The sequence below is a fragment of the Trachypithecus francoisi genome, unplaced genomic scaffold (genome assembly GCF_009764315.1).
Source record: "Trachypithecus francoisi isolate TF-2019V2 unplaced genomic scaffold, Tfra_2.0 Lachesis_group9, whole genome shotgun sequence".
NCBI lineage: Eukaryota > Metazoa > Chordata > Mammalia > Primates > Cercopithecidae > Trachypithecus > Trachypithecus francoisi.
The window spans coordinates 66,529,106-66,551,552 of record NW_022681474.1 but is presented as its reverse complement, the minus strand read 5'-3'; the positions used below and the strand labels follow the sequence as shown (position 1 = coordinate 66,551,552).

The 22,447-nt window shown below is 37.6% G+C and overlaps 1 protein-coding gene across 2 annotated transcripts in view; it reads right to left on the bottom strand.

Moving 5' to 3' along the window:
• The window catches only part of CTNNA3 (catenin alpha 3), a 1,797,749-nt gene that overhangs the window by 1,620,984 nt on the left and 154,318 nt on the right, over positions 1–22,447 (bottom strand). For both annotated transcript variants that reach the window (XM_033209585.1, XM_033209586.1), the window contains exon 5: positions 21,107–21,226. In XM_033209585.1, coding sequence (XP_033065476.1) covers positions 21,107–21,226 — 120 coding nt within the window. The remainder of the gene's footprint in view (positions 1–21,106; positions 21,227–22,447) is intronic.

Below are 22,447 nucleotides of genomic sequence, written 5' to 3'. Positions count from 1 at the left end.
AAAGCAGGCCTGGCGGTGACAAAATCTCTCAGCATTTTTTGTCTGTAAAGGATTTTATTTATCCTCCACTCATGAAGCTTAATTTGGCTGGATATGAAATTCTTCGTTGAAAATTCTTTTCTTTAAGAATGTTGAATATTGGCCCCAACTCTCTTCTGGCTGTAGAGTTGCTGCCAAGAGATCCGTTGTTAATCTGATGTGCTTCCCTTTGTTGGTAACCCAACCTTTCTCTCTGGCTGCCCTTAACATTTTTTCCTTCATTTCAACCTTGGTGAATCTGACGATTATGTGTCTTGGGGTTGCTCTTCTCGAGGAGTATCTTTATAGTGTTCTCTGTATATCCTGAATTTGAATGTTGGTCTGTCTTGCTAGGTTGGGGGAGTTCTCCTGAATGATATCCTGAAGAGTGTTTTCCAACTTGGTTCCATTCTCCCCACCACTTTCAGGTATACCAATCAATCAAACGTAGGTTTTGTCTTTTCAAATAGTCCCATATTTCTTGGAAGCTTTGTTCATTCCTTTTCATTCTTTTTTCTCTAATCTTGTCTTCATGCTTTATTTCATTAAGTTGATCTTCAATCTCTGATATCCTTTCTTCCACTTGATCGATTCAGCTATTGATCCTTGTGCATGCTTCATGAAGTTCTCATGCTGTGTTTTTCAGCTCCATCAGGTAATTTATGTTCTTCTCTAAATTGTTTATCCTAGTTAGCAATTCCTCTAACCTTTTTTCAAGGTTCTTAAGTTTCCTTGCATTGGGTTAGAACATGCTCCTTTAGGTCAGAGGACTTTCTTATTACCCACCTTCTGAAGCCTACTTCTGTCAATTCATCAAATTCATTCTCCATCCAGTTTTGTTCCGTTGCTGGCGAGGAGTTGGGATCCTTTGAAGGAGAGAGGCATTCTGGTTTTTGGAATTTTCAGCCTTTTTGTCCTGGATTTTTCCTCATCTTCATGGATTTATCTACCTTTATTGGTCTTTGATGCTGGTGACCTTCAGATGGGGTTTTTGTGTGACTGTCTTTTTCACTGATGTCAGTGCTATTCCCTTCTATTTGTTAGTTTTCCTTCTAATGGTCAGGCCCCTTTCCTGCAGTGCTGCTGGTGTTTGCTAGAGAGAGGTCCACTCCAGACCCTGTTTGCCTGGGTATCACCAGCAGAGGCTGGAGAACAGCAAAGATTGCTGCCTGTTCCTTCCTCTGGAAGCTTTATCCCAGAGGGGTACCCGCCAGATGCCAGCTGGAGCTCTCCTGTATGAGATGTCTGTCGATCCCTGCTGGGAAGCATCTCCCAGTCAGGAGGCATGGTGGTCAGGGACCCACTTGAGGAGGCAGTCTGACCCTTAGCAGAGCTCAAGCACTGTGCTGGGAGAGCTGTTGCTCTCTTCAGAGCTGGCAGGCAGGAACATTTAAGTCTGCTGAAACTGCACCCACAGTCACCCCCTCCCCCAGGTGCTCTGTCCCAGAGAGATGAGTATTTTATCTATAAGCCCCTGACTGAGGCTGCTGCCTTTCTTTCAGAGATGCCCTGCCCAGAGAGGAAGAATCTAGAGAGGCAGTCTGGCTACAGTGGCTTTGCTGAGCTGCGGTGGGCTCCGCCCAGTTTGAAATTCCCACAGCTTTGTTTACATTGTGAGGGGAAAACTGCCTACTCAAGCCTCAGTAATGGCAGACACCCCTCCCTGCATCAAAGTCAAATGTCCCAGTTTGACTTCAGACTGCTGTGCTGGCAGTGAGAATTTCAAATCAGTGGATATTAGCTTGTTGGGCTCTGTTGGGGTGGGATCCAGTGAACTATACCACTTGGCTCCCTGGCTTCAGCCCCCTTTCCAGGGGAGTGAACAGTTCTGACTCACTGGCATTCCAGGCGCCAATGGGGTATGAAACAAAACTCCTGCAGCTAGTTCGGTGTTTGCCCAAACGGCCCCCCAGTTTTGTGCTTGAAACCCAGGGCCTTGGTAGGCGCCCAGTGGAATCTCCTGGTCTGCGGGCTGCAAAGACCATGGGAAAAGCTTAGTATCTGGGCTGGAATGCACCGTTCCTCATGACACAGTCCCTCATGGTTTCCCTTGGCTAGGGGAGGTAGTTTCTCGACCCCTTGCACTTCCTGGGTGAAGCAGCGCCCCATCCTGCTTCGGCCCACCCTCTGTGGGCTGCACCTACTATCTAACCAGTCCCAGTGAGATGAGCCAGGTACCTCAGTTGGAAATGCAGAAATCACCTGCCTTCTGAATTGATCTTGCTGGGAGCTGCAGACCAGAGCTTTTCCTATTCGGACATCTTGGCCTATATGTCTATCCTAACTATTTTTTTATTATTCTGGCATGTGATTTCTCTCTTCCATTTAATGGTTTTCACAATAAATAAGCCTTAATGACAAATATCATAAAAATCAAATACTCTTCCTAAATAGCAAACATGAAAATGTTCAAACATGATAGTTTAGAGAGCAAAAATGCAAACTGTTCTTCAGCGTTACCAAGTTTTTCAGTCTACTGTAAGAGCTTGATCTTAGAGTGTGTTGACTGACTTCATATCACATATAGAATATATGCAAAAAGACCTTAAAAATGTAGAGTGATAACATCTATTTCACATACACCAACATTCTTGGATATTCTCATCTTTAGTCTTCTCTCAAATTGATCCCCTATTGACATTAAAAAATTACTAACGTTTTATAGCAGCACTGTGCACAGCTTTTACATCAAGAGTAAGAAATAAACTTTTCCAAAACTGCTTAAAAACAAGGTAACATTCAGCTGGGTACAGGGGCTCCCACCTGTAATTCCAGCACTTTGGGAGGCCGAGGCGGGTGGATCACAAGGTCAGGAGATTGAGACCATCCTGGCTAACATAGTGAAACCCCATCTCTACCAAAAATACAAAAACTTAGCCGGGTGTGGTGGTGGGCGCCTGTAGTCCCAGCTACTCAGAAGGCTGAGGCAGGAGAATGCCGTGAACCTGGGAGGTGGAGCTTGCAGTGAGCCAAGATCACACCACTGCACACTAGCCTGGGCGACAGAGCAAGATTCTGTCTAAAAAAAAAAAGAAAAGAAAAGAAAAAGAAAACACACACACACACAGAGTAACATTTATTAGAAGAACATAGAGAAAAAAGAAATGCAGAGTAACAAAGATGCCAAGACATTCTCTATATCCGCTAGGCCAGGTGTCTGAAGCAGAAGAAAAATGCAGAGTGACTGCTACAAGTTACTCATGAGCACCAACCACTTGTTCACAAGTGGTACCTTACTTATCATACATTGCTTAATACCAAATCTAACTTAAGATTCCTTCCCTGGATAAATATCCCATCATTTTTTTTATGGATCCAATTCTAGCCCATTATTTTAGCATAACAAAGGTCAAACATGTTAAGTATCTTAAACCCAGAGTTATTTACTCTCTGTTTTTAAGACGAAAAAGTTTCCTGATAAATTTCAAAGAGATTCCAAAAAGACAGCTTCCTCTAAGTTTAAAATAAGGTTCAGGTACACTTAATTTATTTGCTTCCGTTTTGTCTTTGGATTTAATGTTTTCCATCCTAGGTAAAAATAAATTCCCCCAGTTGTTAAATGAATTTGATCTTCACTATGCCCAATCTTAATATATGGTATAGATGTATGTTTATATTAGAGTGGGCAAAAGGCAAACTAAAACTTCCTGTCTGATTTTTTTCTTAACAAATTGTACACCGCTGCTTACCAAAACTTCTGTTTTCCACATAATGCTGTATCATATTCCCAGGACTTCCTGCTCTGACCCAAAGTGAGAAGCAATGCCTTTGTCCTAAGAAAATAAGCCTTTAGCTTAGGTTCAAACACTGACAACAAAGCCTGAAATTGGATACTTACCAGAATATTTTCCCATGTTTGGTTTCTCTAAATTCAAAGATGATCATTATCAAACTTTCAAAAATATCATAACTATCCTCAATGACTTTAACATTAAAGTTGGGAAAATGACCAAAATTCAATTACCTTTAATTTTACAAATGCAAATTTAAGATGAAGACATAAATGTATCACTATCAGTAATGACACATGTGGTGAACCATTTCATTCTGCACCAAAAGTACCTGGAAAGGCTTCAGTAACTCCCAATGTTTGGATGGGGAGCTTAGAACAATAGAGATAAATACCAATATCAAAATGAGAGAGAGGAAAATTATAATTTCTTCATTAAGCAAACAATAAGATTAAAACAAAATATGTAATTTAAACTTCAAAGCACAAAAAGAATTCTTCAAAATATTCTAGACATTTTCATCCCATAAGTACTCTGTATCAACAATCAGCACCACACTTGGAAAATCAGCCACAAGTCAGCTGTTAATGCTGTGTGGATGCAACCACAGATCATTACCTACTTAATTGTGTATATATCTAATAGGCTCATACAGCTCTTTTGGAACAAAGGTTTTATAATGGAGTAGATGATAAATACTGAACTATAGTGCTACCAGGTGCTATAATAATATAAGCAGAATTTATATAGAGAACTTTAGCCTGTATTAATGCTGTATACTAATGTAGAAAAAAAGATTTAAAATCAGGTTTGTAATAATACAGTTAAAAAAGAAATGCAATGTTTATTACAGGTTGATATTGTGGCATCTTGCTAAAATCCCATAAGTGATACTAAAAACATTAAGCTAAATATAGTTTATTTGGTCAATGAATGCAACTGTCAGTGGGCCACAGAAGAAAAGGCATTTACATTGTAAAAATTTAAAGGCATCCAATCTAAAATTTAATGTTGACTCTGAAGAATATCAATTAGATTAATTTATATTTTCTGTCATTTGAAACTAGAGTGTATGAAAGTAAACCTGTATACACAGATACTCTTCTAAATCATTGAACAAAATATGAACAAAAACCAGCAACACTACTCCATCTTCTGGTGACATATTCCCTTACCTAGATGTATTTCAGCATAAGTGTTTCTACTGCTGTCACATTTGGAGCATGAGATAGAGTATAAAAGCTGATTAGCTTCTTCCTAAATAGCAAACATGAAACTGTCCAAACATGATAGTTTAGAGAGCAAAAATAAGTACGCCTTAAAAAAAATAAAAGGACAAACTGAACTCATTACATATTAAATTCGCCCTCAGGTAATTAGGCCTCAAGTAATCAGCCCCTAACAAACAGCTTAACATCTACAAAAGGCTGCATGACTGGTGTGTGCCTGTTTGAAGCTCTGCTGCAAGCTGAACTGTTGGTCTCAGCTAAGCATCCTCAACATTTCCTTTGAATTTCAGCCAATAGTGCCCTAGGCATGCTCCCAGCACTACTATTAACAAGAAAACTGTAGTTGAAGCAGTAGTCTTTTTGCCTGACAAGGACACTGTAACAGTCGTTGTGGTGTTTCTGTGTACACAGGTAGAGATGTACAGCTTGGATACACAAATTTAATATGAATGTATTTGAGATTATAATTTTTACTAGTTGCATAGGACTAAGCTTGCCTTTCTGGAACAAATGCTGCTGAGTCAATACCAGACAGTCCCATGATCAGTTTGGCCAAGTCACAGTGGACACTCCAGGGCTAAAGTATCACATTTTTCTCTTCTTCTGCTCCCTGTACCTTAGTCTCAGCTGTTCCCATATTCAATCTCTTTAGCTAGATTAACAAAAGAAAAGAATGAAGACTCAAATAAAACCAGAAATAAAAGAGGAAACACTAGAACTGATACCACAGAAATACAAAGAATCATAAAAGACTACTGTGAACAATTATATGGCAACAAATTGGATAACTTAGAAGAAATGGATAAATTCCTAGACACATACAAACTACCAAGATAAAAAAATGAAGAAATGGAAAATCTGAATAGACTAATAATGAGTAAGAAAATTAAATCAAGGCCAGGTGTGGTGGCTCACACCTGTAATCCCAGCACTTTGGGAGGCTGAAGCAGGTGGGATCACAAGGTCAGGAGTTCAAGATCAGCCTGGCCAACATGGTGAAACCCTGTCTCTACTAAAAATACAAAAATTAGCTGGGCATGATGGCGCATGCCTGTAATCCCAGCTACTCGGGAGGCTGAGGCAGAATTGCTTGAACCAGGACCTGGGAAGCACAGGTTGCAGTGAACGAGAGCACGCCACTGCACTCCAGCCTGAGCTACAAAGGGAGATTCCATCTCAAAAAAAAAAAAAAAAAATAGAAAGAAAGGAAAAGAAAATTAAATCAATAATTTAAAAGTCTCTCATCAAAGGAAAGTCCAGGATCTGATGACTTCACTGCTGAATTCAACTAAAATTTAAAGAAGAACTAATACCAATTCTCAAACTCTTCCAAAAAACTGAAGAGGAGGGAATACTACTAACTCATTTTATGAGGCCAACATTACCCTGACACCAAAGTCAGGCAAGGAGGCTACAAGAAAAGAAAATTACAGGCCAATATTCCTGATGCACAAACATGCAAAACTCCTCAACAAAATAATAACAAACTTCAAAAGACCATTCGCCATGATCAAGTGGTACACCACATTAACAGAATGGAGAACAAAAATCATATAAACAACTCAATAGATGCAGAGAAAGAATTTAACAAAATTCAACATACTTTCATGATAAAAACCGTTCAACAAATTTGATAGAGAAGTAATGTATTTCCTTTTTTTTTTTTTTTTTTAGATGGAGTCTTGCTCTATCACCGAGGCTGGAGTGCAGTGGCACAATCTCAGCTCATTACAACCTCCACCTCCCAGGTTCAAGCAATTCTCCTTCCTCAGATTCCCGAATAGCTGGGATTACAGGCCCACACCACCAAACCTGCTAATTTTTGTATTTTTATTAGAGACAGGGTTTCGCCATGTAGGCCAGGCTGGTCTCAGACTCCTGACCTCAAGTGATCCACCCACTTCAGCATCCCAAAGTGTTGGGATTACAGGTGTGAGCCACTGTGCCTGGCAGAAGGAATGTATTTCAACACAATAAAGGCCATATTTCACAAGCCCACATTTAACGTTATGCTCAATAGTGAAAAGTTGAAAGCATTTCTTCTAAGATTAGAAACAAGACAAGCATGCCCACTCTTGCCACTTGTATTCAACATATTACTGGAAGTCCTAGATAGAGCAATTAGACAAGAAAAAGAAATAAAAGGCAGGAAAGAAAGGTAGAAGTTAAACTGTCCCTGTTTGGAAATGACATGATCTTATATGTGGAAAACCCTAAAGACTCAACCAAAAAACTTTTAGAACTAATAAATGAATTCAATAAAGTTGCAGGATACAAATCAACATGCCAAAATCAGTAGCATTTCTGTAAACTAACAACAAACTATCTGAAAAAGAAAACAATTCCATTTACACTAGTTACAAAAAATAAAATAAAATGTTTAGGAATAAATTTAACAAAGGAGGTGAGAGTTATAGACACTAAAAACTATACATCATAGATGAAAGAAATTGAAGAAGACACAAATAAATGGAAAGATATCCCACAATCATAAGTCGGAAGAATTAACATTGTAAAAACTGCTGTACTACCCAAAATGATCTACAGATTCAATAAACCCATCAAAATAGCAACAATATTTTTCACAAAAATAGAAAAAAAAATCCTAAATTTACATAACACCATAAAAAATTCCATGTAGCTAAAGTAATCTGAAGCAAGAAGAACAAAGCAGGAGACATCACACTTCTTAATTTCAAATTATATTACAAAGCTATAGTAATCAAAACAGTATGGTACTGGCAGAAAAACAGATACATAGACCAAAGGAACACAAGAGAAAGACCAAAAATAGACACATACATATACAGTCAACTAATTTTTGACAAAGATGCCAAGAATACACAATGTGGAAAAGATAGTCTCTTCAGTAAGTGGGGTTGGGAAAACTGAATATCCACATGCCAAAAAATAAATTTATTTTTATCCTACAACATAAACAAAAATTAACTCAAAATGAGTTAAAGCTGGAAACATAAGACCTGAAACCATAAAACTACTATAAGAAAACAAAGAGGAAATGCTGTATGATATTGGTTGTCACAATGTATTTTAATATGACACCATAAGTACCAGCAACAAAGGCAAAAATAAATAAATGAAATTACATCAAACTAAAACGTTTCTGCACAGAAATGGAAATAATCAACAAAATGAAATAGTAGCCTATGGAATGAAATAAAATGTTTGCAGACTGTACATCCAATAAGAGGTGAGTACTGAAAATCTATAAGGAACTCATTTAACTGAAAAGAAAAAAAAAGAAAAAGAAAAGAAAGCACCCACAAATAACCTAATTAAAAATGGGCAAAGGATGCAAATAGTCACGTTTCTTTTTTTTTTGAAACGAAGTCTTGCTCTTGTCCCCCAGGCTGGAGTGCAATGGCATGATCTCCGCTCACTGCAATCTCTGCCTTGTGGGCTCAAGCAATTCTCTTGACTCAGCCTCCCAAGTAGCTGGGATTACAGGCGCCCCCACCATGCCCAGCTAATTTTTGTATTTTTAGCAGAGATGGGGTTTTACCATGTTGGCCAGGCTGGTCTCAATCTCCTGACCTCAGGTGATCCACCTGCATCAGCCTCCCAAAGTGCTGAGATTACAGGTGTGAGCCACCATGCCTGGCCTAAATAGATATGTTTTTTGGTTTTTGGTTTTTTTAATCCTTTAAGTTCTAGGGTACATGTGCACAATGTGCAGGTTTGTTACATATGTATACATGAGCCATGTTGGTTTGCTGCACCCATCAACTCATCATTTACATTAGGTATTTCTCCTAATGCTATCTCTCCCCCAGCCCCTACTCCCCAACAGGCCTCAGTGTGTGATGTTCCTGGCCCTGTGTCCAAGTGTTCTCATTGTTCAATTCCCATCTATGAGTGAGAACATGCAGTGTTTGGTTTTCTGTCCTTGTGATAGTTTACTGAAGATGATGGTTTCCAGCTTCATCCATGTCCCTAGAAAGGACATCAACTCATCCTTTTTTATGGTTGCATAGTATTCTATGGTGTATATGTGCCACATTTTCTTAATCCAGTCTATCATTGATGAACATTTGGGTTGGTTCCAAGTCTTTCCTATTGTGAATAGTGCTGCAATAAACATACGTGTGCATGTGTCTTTATAGTAGCATGATTTATAATCCATTGGGTATATACCCAGTAATGGGGCTGCTGGATCAAATGGTATTTCTGCTTCTAGACCCTTGAAGAATCACCACACTGTCTTCCACAATGGTTGAACTAATCTACACTCCCACCAACAGTGTAAAACCGTTCCTATTTCTCCACATCCTCTCCAGCATCTGTTGTTTCCTGACTTTTAATGATTGTCATTCTAACTGGCATGAGACGGTATCTCTTCGTGGTTTTCATTTGCATTTCTCGGACGACCAGTGATGATGAGCATTTTTTCATGTGTCTGTTGACTGCATAGATGTCTTTTTTTGATAACTGTCTATTCATATCCTTTGCCCACTTTTTGATGGGGTCGTTTGTTTTCTTCTTGTAAATTTGTGTAAGTTCTTTGTAGATTCTAGATACTAGTCCTTTGTCAGATGGGTAGATTGCAAAACTTTTCTCCCATTCTGTAGGTTGCCTGTTCACTCTGATGATAGCTTCTTTTGCTGTGCAGAAGTTCTTTAGTTAAATTAGATCCCATTTATCTATTTTGGCTTTTGTTGCCATTGCTTTTGGTGTTTTGGTCAGGAAGTCTTTGCCCATGCCTATGTCCTGAACGGTACTGCCTAGGTTTTCTTCTAGGTTTTTATGGTTTTAGGTCTAACATTTAAGTATTTAATCAATCTTGAATTAATTTTTGTACAAGGTGTAAGGAAGGGATCCAGTTTCAGCTTTCTACATATGGCTAGCCAGTTTTCCCAGTACCATTTACGAAATAGGGAATCCTTTCCCCATTTCTTGTTTTTGTCAGGTTTGTCAAAGATCAGATGGTTGTATATGTGTGGTATTATTTCTGAGGCCTCTGTTCTGTTCCATTGGTCTATATATCTGTTTTGATACCAGTACCATGCTGTTTTGGTTACTGTAACCTTGTAGTATACTTTGAAGTCAGGTAGCATGATGCCTCCAGCTTTGTTCTTTTGGCTTAGGATTGTCTTGGCAATGTGGGCTCTTTTTCAGTTCCATATGAACTTTAAAGTAGTTTTTTTCCAGTTCTGTGAAGACAGTCATTGGTAGCTTGATGGGGATGGCATTGAATCTATAAATTACCTTAGGCAGTATGGACATTTTCACATATTGATTCTTCCTATCCATGAGCATGGAATGTTCTTCCATTTGTTTGTGTCCTCTTTTATTTCGTTGAGCAGTGGTTTGTAGCTCTCCTTGAAGAGGTCCTTCACATCCCTTATAAGTTCGATTCCTAGGTATTTTATTCTGTTTGTAGTAATTGTGAACGGAAGTTCACTCATGACTTGGCTGTCTGTTTGTCTGTTATTGGTGTATAGGAATGCTTGTGATTTTTGCACATTGATTTTGTATCCTGAGACTTTGCTGAAGTTGCTTATCAGCTTAAGGAGATTTGGGGATGAGATGATGGGGTTTTCTAAATATACAATCATGTCATCTGTAAACATGGAGAATTTAACTTCCTGTTTTCCTAATTGAATATGCTTTGTTTCTTTCTCTTGCCTGATTGCCCTGGCCAGAACTTCCAACACTATGTTGAATAGGAGTGATGAGAGAGGGCAGTATTGTCTTGTGCCGGTTTTCAAAGGGAATGAATTCTTCCAGTTTTTGCCCATTCAGTATGATATTGGCTGTGGGCTTATCATAAATAGCTCTTACTATTTTGAGATATGTTCCTTCAATACCTAGTTTATCAAGAGTTTCTAGCGTGAAGGGCTGTTGAATTTTGTCAAAGGTCTTTTCTGCATCTATTGAGATAATCACGTGGTTTTCGTCGTTGGTTCTGTTTATATGATGGATTATGTTTATTGATTTGCATATGTTGAACCAGCCCTGCATCCCAGGGATGAAGCCAACTTGATCCTGATGAATAAGCTTTTTGATGTGCTGCTGGATTCGGTTTGCCAGTATTTTATTGAGGATTTTCACATCGATGTTCATCAGGGATATTGGCCTAAAATTCTCTTTTTTTGTTGTGTCTCTTCCAGGCTTTGGTATCAGGATGATGCTGGCCTCATAAAATGAGTTAGGGAGGATTCCCTATTTTTCTATTGATTGGAATAGTTTCAGAAGGAATGGTACCAGCCTCTCTGTGTACTGTGAATCTGTCTGGTCCTGGACTTTTTTTGGTTGGTATGCTATTAATTATTGCCTCAATTTCAGAGCCTTATTTTGGTCTATTCAGAGATTCAACTTCTTCCTGGTTTCGTCTTGGGAGGGTGTCTGTGTCCAGCAATTTATCCATTTCTTCTAGATTTTCTAGTTTATTTGCCTAGAAGTGTTTATAGTATTCTTTGATGGTAGTTTTTATTTCTGTGGGATTGGTGGTGATATCCCCTTTATCATTTTTTATTGCATCTCTAAGTAGACATTTTTCTAAGGAAGACATACAAATGGCCAATAGATATATAAAAAGGTGCTCAACATCAGTAATCATCAAAGTAATGCAAATCAAAACAAAATAAGATACCACCTCACAGTTGTTTGGATGGCTATTGCCAAAACACAAAAGATGACAAGTGTTGGTGAGTATGATCAGAAATGGGAACACTTGTATAGAAATGGGAACCTTGGTGCGAATGTAAATTGGTGTAGCCACTATGAACAGTAGTATAAAGGTTCCTAAAATATATTTAAAAAATAGAACTACTATACGATCCAGCAACCCCACTTCTGAGTATATATCCAAAGGAAATGAAATCAGTATTTTGAAGAGATATCTGCACTTTCATGTTCATTGCAGCATTATTCATGATAGTCAAGATATAGAAACAACCTAAGTGCCTAGGATATACTTTAAAGGTTTAGAGGACACAGGATTCTAGAAATTGTCAATAAATCAAAATTCCATTACAGTAGAAAACTACAAAATTATGCACTTTCTATATTATTTGTGTATCCATGATAAAGTGGTTGAACCATATGATGCTTATAAGTCCTTCCTTTGTCTACAGCATTGTAATATTATTGCATTTTCTTCTTTTTAAAAAAAAAAAAAGAGGCACCACTGAATTATTTTCATTTACTGGCACCTCAATGCCTAATACAGTATATTCATATATATAGATAAATGTTAAAAGCATCTTTGTTGTTCCTGCAGTTTAATATGAATTTCCTGGATTATTCCATAGTCTCGATGCAATAAGGTTCCTACAGACTCAAGGAAGTCCATACCCTTTCTGGTACTCCTTTCATCCTGGTAGAAAATTCTATTCTACTTCAGATTCCTAGGGCTCAATCTGAAAGAGCAGAACTCCCACCTGGAGGGCAAGCATAATCAGAAAGAAGTGGACTTCACTGAAAAGTCAATTGTGCTGCATCCCCATTTCAGTCCTTTGTTGTACATTTCTGTGAACACTCAAAGAAGTTCACTCCTTTCTTCTTGAGTAGGAAAGTGGAAATGTAGAGTGGCTGGAGGCTTGCGTTTTAGAGAAGACTCCACCCACATCTTTTATTAAGGGGACTCTGAGGGACTCCTCTATTTCATATGTCCCTGGAAAGAGGAGAGAGTGTCACTACTCAACCACCTGGCAAGGGTCCAGCAAAGAAAATGCACCTCAAGACACAGGATATAGCAGAAGTATGTTTTTCCTGGAGAGAATGGGGCTCACTTCCACAAAGGCTGCCATCAGAGTCTCTCATTATAGCCATATATAAGCAAGGCCTCCCAATCCATTAATCCCAATGAAATAAACTGAATGCCCTGGCTTTGTTTTAACATTAGAAGAGATCTCTGCAACCAGTCCAATCTCAGGATCATGTAGCTTTTCAAACAGGAAAATAATGCTTTTCATACTATAGGTCTTCTCTTGGTTTCAGGATACAAACCAGATACCAAGAGTCAACAGAGGGCTCACCAAAGAACCAAAGGTTATGAGAATACATCATTTCCTATTATTGTCCGAACTCTGTCATTAGCAAAGTATGCGGCCTTGTACAAGATATTTAATTTCCTTGCACCTCATTTTTCTCATCATTAAAATAAAACATGTGGGGCTGGGCACAGTAGTTCACCCCTGTATTCCTAGCACTTTGGGAGGCCGAGACAGGTGAATCGAGTTCGAGACCAGCCTGGGCAACATGGCAAAACCCTGTCTCTACTAAAAATACAAAAAAACTAACCGGGCATGGTGGTGGACACCTGTAATTCCAGCTACCTGGGAGGCTGAGGCAAGAGAATCAATTGAAGCCAGGAGGCAAAGGTTGCAGTGAGCTGAGATTGTGCCACTGCACTCCAGCCTGGGTGACAAAGCAAGACTGTCTCAAAAATAAAAATAAAATAAAATAAAACAGTTAGGTTAGATGAATTCAAAAGATTCTTTACTTGGTTTAAGGTTCTGTACTCTAGCATACCCTCTGTAGCTTGCATCTTAAACCACCAAAGGTCATAATCTTAGTACTGAAACATTACCTTCTTTTCACGCACAGATCACTTTCAAAGTGCAAAACAGACTAGAGAAGACATTTTCAGAGGTAACTTGTCTATTATTTCTCCTCAATACCAACTTTTATTGACAACCTTAGGTATGTCAATAAAAGACATGTACAAATAAGCACCATATTGATGCAAACACTGAATTTTTTTTTGTTTTTGTTGTTGTTGTTGTTGTTTTGCCATCTCTGGAATTCCTATCAGCATTGTAAATTTTGAAATAACCCATAACAAAGAATTAACTATTTCAATAAACATTCTCCACTATAAAGTAGCCATAAACTGCCCACAGGGCAAACTATTGTATAGCAAACAACCATGTAAAAATTAATAAATCTCTGGTGCATGAAAATCAGCTAACGCTTGACTCAACAGCTTTCTACCTAAGTACCACCAATAAACTGAGTCCCAGAGACAACAGATGGAAACAGAATAGCAAACCTTAGGAATTAAAAGATGTCTCTATAATGTTTTTACTTTGCTAATTTAATAGAAGACACTTAGTTGTCATGACCATTAACTATCCAGTGTGGAAATCAAATTTTAGAAGGAGGACAAATGTATAATATACATCATTTTAATCATTCATTTTAAAATAAAGGCAAATTTCTTACATTAAAAAATCCATATGTTTTTTTTCTTCAGACTGTGACTATAGAAAAACAAATCACCCTATAAAGATCTGTAGTTTATGAAGCAGTGAAAATGGTCAAATGGTTATTGCAGTAAGCTAGAAATTAGGAAATGTGAATATTAATTCTAAATTTGTTACCGACTCAGGATGACCCTGCATGATGCATCCAACCTTCTTTTCTCTGTATCAGAAAACTAAAGAATAAATGTAACATCATATTCTTTTTTCCTTTGGGACAAACAACTGTGTATAATTGAATAAAAATGAAATTGTATATGTAGTGGCTAGAATAAAATATGTTTGGGTTGGTTTGAACTTAGCACAGTGTTTAATAATTCAACATTTTTTATACCTGTGCAATAAATTTTTTTTTTTTTTTTTTTTTTTTTTTTGAGACGGAGTCTCGCTCTGTCGCCCAGGCTGGAGTGCAGTGGCCGGATCTCAGCTCACTGCAAGCTCCGCCTCCCGGGTTTACGCCATTCTCCTGCCTCAGCCTCCCCAGTAGCTGGGACTACAGGCGCCCGCTACCTCGCCCGGCTAGTTTTCTGTATTTTTTAGTAGAGACGGGGTTTCACCGTGTTAGCCAGGATGGTCTGGATCTCCTGACCTCGTGATCCGCCCGTCTCGGGCAATAAATTTTTAAATGATGTCTGAAATGCTTTGAAATCTTCAGAAACAGGTTTATAAATGGCATAAATAATCATTTTATTTGATCTGGCAAATAAGATATAGACTACCACCTAAAATATACATGAATATTTTAATATAGCAGTCCTTGGTTCACTTACCCTTAAAAGAAATAATTCAATCAGAATTCTTCCAAGACAGTTAGATTAATTACAGAAGAAGGAAAAAAAGAATCTCCTCCCAATTGAGCAATTAACATACTTCATCTTACAAAGGCCACTGAAGTTAATCCATGGCTATAGAACTATTGCTCTAGAAGTTTAGCACCTCCCCTTAGTACTCACTGAGTCCAGCGCCCACTTACACCCTTCCTTAGACTGCATCTAAATAATTCCAGATACATACGTTATTTTTTTATTTTATTGATTTATTTATTTTTCGAGATGGAGTTTTGCTCCTGTCACCCAGGCTGGAGTGCAACGGTGTGATCTCGGCTCACTGCAACCTCTGCCTGGGTTCAGCCAATTCTCCTGCCTCAGCCTCCCGAGTAGCTGCGATTACAGTCACCCACCAACGTGCCCGGCTAATTTTTTGTATTTTTAGTAGAGACAGGGTTTCTCCATGTTGGTCAGGTTGGTCTTTATTTTTAAAGGTCTTAAAGAGAATATATTTACAACTCCATTTTAATGTTAGCCCCAGTGGAAAGTTAGTCCCTACCTTATAAGGTCCTTACAGATAAGCAATTCCCAGTGCAATATTATTCTAGCTCATTCATTACATTTTTCTTGCTATAAGTCCTTACATGGTTGAAGGACATTATTGCAATTCATCAACTTTTTCTTCTCTATATGCTATAGTACAACTGCAAGCCTAGCACTATTTAGTTTCATTTTCTAAGCATTTCTTCCATAGGATCCCTACACTGTTGTCTTGTATCCTCAGAGTTCTCGAGTTCCCAGGGTAAGCCTAAGAGTATTTTCTATGTGGTCAGTCATTATCTATCTAGAATTTTATTTTTTTGTTTTGAAATATTTGATTGACAAAGATTGAATATATTCAAAGTGTGCAACAAGATGATTTGAGAGATATACACACATTGCATAATGATTACCACAATCAAATTAACACATCTATCATCACTCATGCTGTTTATTAGGTCCTGAGAACTTGTTCATCTTATAAGTGAAAATGTGTACCCTTTGATCAATATCTAGTAATTTCCTCCATCCACCAATGCCTGGAAACCACCCCTCTACTCTCTGCCTCTCTGAGTTTGACATTTTTAGATTCCACATATAAGTAAGACCATACAGTATGCATATTTCTGTGTCTGGATTATTTTGCCTAGCAAAATGTCTTCCAGGTTCAACCATACTATTGCAAAGGCAGGATTTCCTTCCTTTTTAAGGCTAAATAATATTTCATTGCATATATGTGTACCACATTTTCGTTATTCATCTGTCAATAGACACTTAGGTTGTTTCCATATCTTGGCTGTTGTGAATAATGCTGCAATGAATGTGGGAGTGCAGCTATCTCTTCAAGATACTGATTCCATTTTCTTTGGATATATACCCAAAAGTAAGATTGACAGATCTTATAATAGCTCTATTTTATATTTTTTAGCAACCTCTATACTTTTTCTGAAATGACTATACCAATTTACATTCCCAACAATGTGCAAAGGTTTCCTTTTCTCCACATCATGACCAACCCCTGTTATCTCTTGTCTTGCACACCTGTTAGGATGGCTATCATAAAAAGATAAGAGATAACAAGCAGAATTTTATTTGTCAATAGAAGAATGTTAACCCTCAGTCATTTTTATCAAATAAATTTTATCTAACTTATTTCTATTTTTTGTCTTTTATATAAAAGTTTTCTTAAATTCAATTTTTATCCTACAAGGTATTATGTACCCTTCTGGCTTTGAAATTATCTAAAAGGGGTCACACACCCAATTTAGTAAAAGAAAAAAAAGCAGTTGTTCACTCCTGAGCATCATCAGTAACAAAGTATCATGTGCTGAACAATACCTAGAAGCATAAGGAAGTTTGGGTATATAGAATGTAATTATTAACCTGAATTGGATGTTAGCCAGAACACCGGACCCACTTCCCCCAGCAGATTGTCATAGTACAAGTCCTCAGTACATAACTACCCATCAAGAGACACCACCTTAGAAATATATTAGAACCAAACGTTGCAGCTCCCTTCTCGAGAGGTGTCAACATGTTCTTTTTGTTACATAGATCACCAACTGCTAGACTATGTATGTCCAAAAACATTCTATTCCATATGTTCAGAACAGTGCTGGACCCTATGTACAGCACAGAAGTACACAAAATAAAGAACATATCCATATCCTTATGGAACTTACAACCTATTTAAGAAAATGGCTTATGAGAATAACACAGAACACTATAATAGCTACCAGTTATACTAAACACATGTCAGGTGCAATGTTAAGTCCTTTATACATATTTTATAGGACTTACTTTATACTTGATATATTGTTTCCTCAAAGCAAGCTGTTTAAGTTAGGGGTTCTTTTTCTGATGCTTTTTAAAAAGAAACTCAGGTGCCCAGTACAAACAGTCTAACCAGGTTTGGGTAACTACAAAGCTCACACTCTAATCACTGTACTACATAGATTCTCAATGAGTATATCATCAATCAGATGCTAAAATGTATGACACAGATAAAAGCTAAGAATGGCAAAGAGTGAAGAGTTAACATATTGACTAGAGGTCACAGGAGGAGGTGTTACGAGGTAGGCTAGACTTCAGTTTGACTTTAAAGAATGATTTAAATATGTAAAATGAAAGGGGCTGTATATTCTAAATACCAAGTTATATAAACCTTGTGGACAGGTCAGAAGGCAAGAATAGCATGCCGTGATCAGAGAGACAAGAATCAGATATGTGATGTGTTTCAACATGCATGTAGGTCTGAAGTGCAATAATTTAATTTTACTTATTTTTGTATCAATGTGTAAATGTGCTTTAGTCTATATAATGTTCAACTCAATAATGTCAACTTTATTTTATATCAAAAGACTTCAGAAGCCTCTGGAAATGGATGTGTTTTATAATGTTATTATAAGTTTTAAGGGTAGATAAAGAGAGGAATGAATTACATTAGAGTCCACATTATCAAACCTTATTTTGTTTTACTCCACAAAATGAAAGCTCTAAGGAAAGCTCTTGATTTATAAGCACTCAAATTAATACATAAATCTGGGATCAATGTAATAACTGGAACTTGCTATTACCATTCCTATGTCACACCAACTAGAAGGATGAAAACCAAGCAGCCCAAGCAGATAAACTCCAAGACTGTACCTACCTTTTGATAGTAAAAACCCAAAGAGTGTCTAGATTCTCCAGTTAATCCTGTTTTGTCATCTGTTTACTTCAGGCTGACTCCTCCCGGTAAACCCACCACCTCACGTATCACAACCTCCTCTCTCACCTTTTCCAATCAAAGCTATTTCAACATTAGTCTTTCTGAAAGTACGAAAATGTAGAGATGCTTGTACCCAAGGAATAGCTGATGCACTGGCACTCACTCTTTTAAATAAATAAATGCTAAGTTCACACCCAGGAAAGAAAGCACAGTAACCTCAGAAAAACAGAGGTGTGAGAATGGAGCAAAGTACTCCAGTAGTCTATCTTGTGCCCAGAAAGAAATCTCTCAAAAATCTCTCAAAAATGTTAAAAATATCATAGAAGGGGACAGAAAATAAAACCTAATGGATGACTCCAATAAAATAATTATAGTCAATTCATTGGACATCCATAATTCAGAGTTAACACTGGCATTTTCTGTTTCTTTTAAAAAGTGGATAGAAGAATAAAATATGTTAGGAGAAAACCTCAATAATACATAGGGGCAAGGGACAATCTCTCAGCCCGTGGTGTCCAGGAAGCGAAAGGCTTATGCTCTTTTGAATTTTAAAAGCGTAGCAAAACACATTGATTTTAATTGCCTATAATCTGAGGTCAAACCTTTTGGCATGGTTCTTTGTTCATAGCAACAACACCACCAATAATATTTACTGAGGATTTGCCATGAGTCAGATACTGTTGTAAGCACTGGAGAGGATACAGCATTAAAGGTGACAGACGAGGCCCTGTCCTTATGGAGCTTATGTTCTGTCCCAATGTGGAATGATAAATACGGTTGGACCAGGGAACAAACCATGACTAATTCTCTAATACAAAGAATACTGTCTTATAAAGAGGAAACTTTCTTGCTAAATTGGCAATTTTACAGAGACCTGAATATTTTCTATTAGAAGAAAAACACTTCCTGGTGTGTGCTTAATCAGGTTTTGGAGCTTCAAAGGAATAGAATCAGAGATAAAAGACAAATCCCACCAAGCTAGAGAAGAGCTGATGTTCTGACCCTTTGACCCTGCCCATCAAGAAGACATAACACTCCAGGTTTGAAGTCAGACTTGATTTGGATTTGAAGCCATTTCATGCCTTATTAGCTCCATGACCTTAGGTATGTTACTTAACTTCCTTAACAGTTTTCTCATCTGTAAAATGGTGCTAATAAAAGCCAGCTCACTGTATTGTTATAAGCATTTAAAGATTTCATTCATAAATGTTTAAATCATACCACGTGGCATATGCATTTCATTTAATAAATAGTATAGATGATTTATATATGCATATATATATAAAAACACACTCCATGTGCTCATCTTTTCTTTACGCACATATAATTTACCCATCTATCCTCAATGCCATTCTCCCAGAGTTCTACCCTTCTGCCCTTGAGGTATTTACCTTCTTCAAATTCACAATTAGCTAGGAAAAGAATCCAATCACTGAAAATGTGTTAATGAGAAAGGATAACAGAAGAGTACAGTGACTACTACTGCCTGCCAGCTCAAATACCCCTCCACGGAAGGTTTTGGAAACAAAACTGTACTAAAACTTGCATAGGCCAGAGGAGTGACTCTGGTGTGAATGCTAAGCAGCATCCTCTGGGGGTTTGTTGTAGTAGCACTCAGTAACCATGAAGTGCTAATACCTAGACCCTCATTAATTTTTTAAAAAAACAAAATTTAAATGGACATTGTATCCTTTTTCATGTAAATTAATATATGTGCAAAAGTAACGTATTTGTCCTGGAACATTCTATAAAATAAATATAACCCCCTAGGAAAATAGGGCCACAGAAAGGTTAAATGTCCACGTAACATCTGTGATAGAGCGATACCTAGAACACAATTCTCTTTTTGGCCCAATAATTCTAGACCATATCATGTTGACTTCATGAGATTTAACTAAGTATAGCAAGTTCCGCTTTGAAAACCTTCATCCAAAAGGATCCAAAGCTTGTGAATTAGGCAATGGCAAGAATGCCATGCCCTTTGCTACGCTAAGAGGAAAGTCTCTCAAGTGATCGACTCGATGCCTGGCCATGCAAGTCAGACATTTAGTCATTTTTCTAGACGCTATCCATCATGGAGCACATTCCCGAATTTCATGCAACCTTATCTAAACCTCTAACTGCCTATTCTGATCAGAATAAACTTTTGGTGGAAGTAAAAGCTTGACAATGCTGACACCTAGTGGCTGCGAAGAAACTGGAGCCGATCCAGCCTAGGAAGAGTAGTGAGCTACTGTGGCAGTGTCTCCAAAACACACAGCATTTAATCATGATGAATATTCGGTTATAAAGTACAAATTCTAAAACAAACCCTATAAAAGTTTATTTCAGCTCTCTATCTTGGGGCCTACAAAAGGAGGCAATAAAAACCTTGCATTTGAAAAGTAAATTTTCCTTCTATCTTCCACACTTAGCAAATTACTCATCTTCAAAGATCAAAGAAAACTAAAGATTGATTCATATTTTGGCATATTTATGACTATTTTCCTTAATGTTGCATGTACACCCACAACCTTATCCTGGTCTTAAGGTGATTTTTCTCCCCAGGTCAAATATAAAAGCCAACTGGCCAAGCCATTATAGAGATTTCCTTTATGCCGCTGAAGCGTCCCTAGTCAAAGGATTTTCACAAACCAGCAGGAATTTTTTTTAAGCGAGGTATAAGGACACATGTGGAAACCCCTAAAGTACACATCTAAAAGCAAGGACCACATTGAACACTGTGGGAAGCCATATGAACACAGCAGATCAGCACAACACAACCTGTTTCTGCTCTAACCATTAGAAGATAAGTTTCCTCGGGTCCACCTGCACCTGTGACAGGCAGGATGGCAGGAAGCCTAAAGTGTTCATCTCCTCCACCAAGGAGAGCTCTGACCCCTACCTGCTGACGTTTGAAGGCTAGATAATCCAAATTTTCCAGCTCCTTCCCAAGCTTCTGGTAGGTTTTCTGGAGGTCGGATTTGTTGGCAACATTTTTGAGAGACTCAAATGTCCTTTGAAACTGAAATTGAAAACAAAAGCAGATCGTTAGGATAGCAGCAGATTTTTCGCAAATTCTCAACTTGCTAACACAAAGAGTCGATAATGAGCCTCAGTTTCTCCCATTCATAATACAGTGATAACAAATGCTAGCTAATTATCTTCCAATGAAATAATTAGGGACACACGAAGAGTTATAAACCGTATTCTAAGTATAATCAACATTATTGCATGCATGAGAAGCCGGTTTAGTCTTCATTCTAACAAAAGAGCACACTTCGTTTAAAAAAATAAAAAAGAAAGTTCATCTTTTAAGATACACTTCTGCTTTTAAATTTTTTAAAAAGCACAGTGAATGTATAATTTCAAATCATAATGAGGAAGCATTAAAGAGTGCTCACATTTCAATCATGGAAACAAACAAATTTATGAAAATGTAGTTGCTTACATGATATTTTGCAATAATGGCATGGGATCTGGTTTGCCTCTATAATAATATCTATGCAGAATAGGTCACCCAACAAACTTCAGCAAGGAAGATCTCTCAGAGCTTGTATTTCAAGAAGGAAGGAAAACTTAACATTTTGATGATCAAAGCATATGTGGCATGTTCAGCAAACATTTACTTATTTCTGCTCTATAACACAGATGAGCTATGAGCAGATAGAGAGTTCTGATCAGTTCTGCTGAATCAGAATGCTCCCATTCTTTTTAAATCAGGTACTAGATAAATACAAAGGTGAAAAATTGCAACAAACTACAGAATACTGTCTGCTACTAATAATTAAGTAAGCAAAGGAAGCTCACAAGAAATTGGATTCTTGGTTTATTTTAGTAAATTAGAACATACTTTGGAGGGTTAGTGATTGAAAATGTCAAGTAATGTAATTTGCAAGACATTTGCATTTGCTCTCTCTTTATGTCATTTATTTCCCATATTCTCACTCTGTGCCATTAGACAGATTTCTCCAGATAGAGACTTGACCATCTTAAACATACCAGAACTCCACTGTGACTATGATGCCATGAGACAGGCTAATAAGATTTTATAGAATATAATTAAGTTTCCAGGGAAATTATTTGACCCTTCCTATATCAGACTCTATGAAATAAATCATATTAAAATGGCATTCTACTGAATTAAATCCCTAATTTCATGAAAGTAACATGTTTATCTCAATCCAAGGTGACAGAGGGAAAAGAAATGGGAAATAACAGTGCTAAGATTCCATGACAGGACATT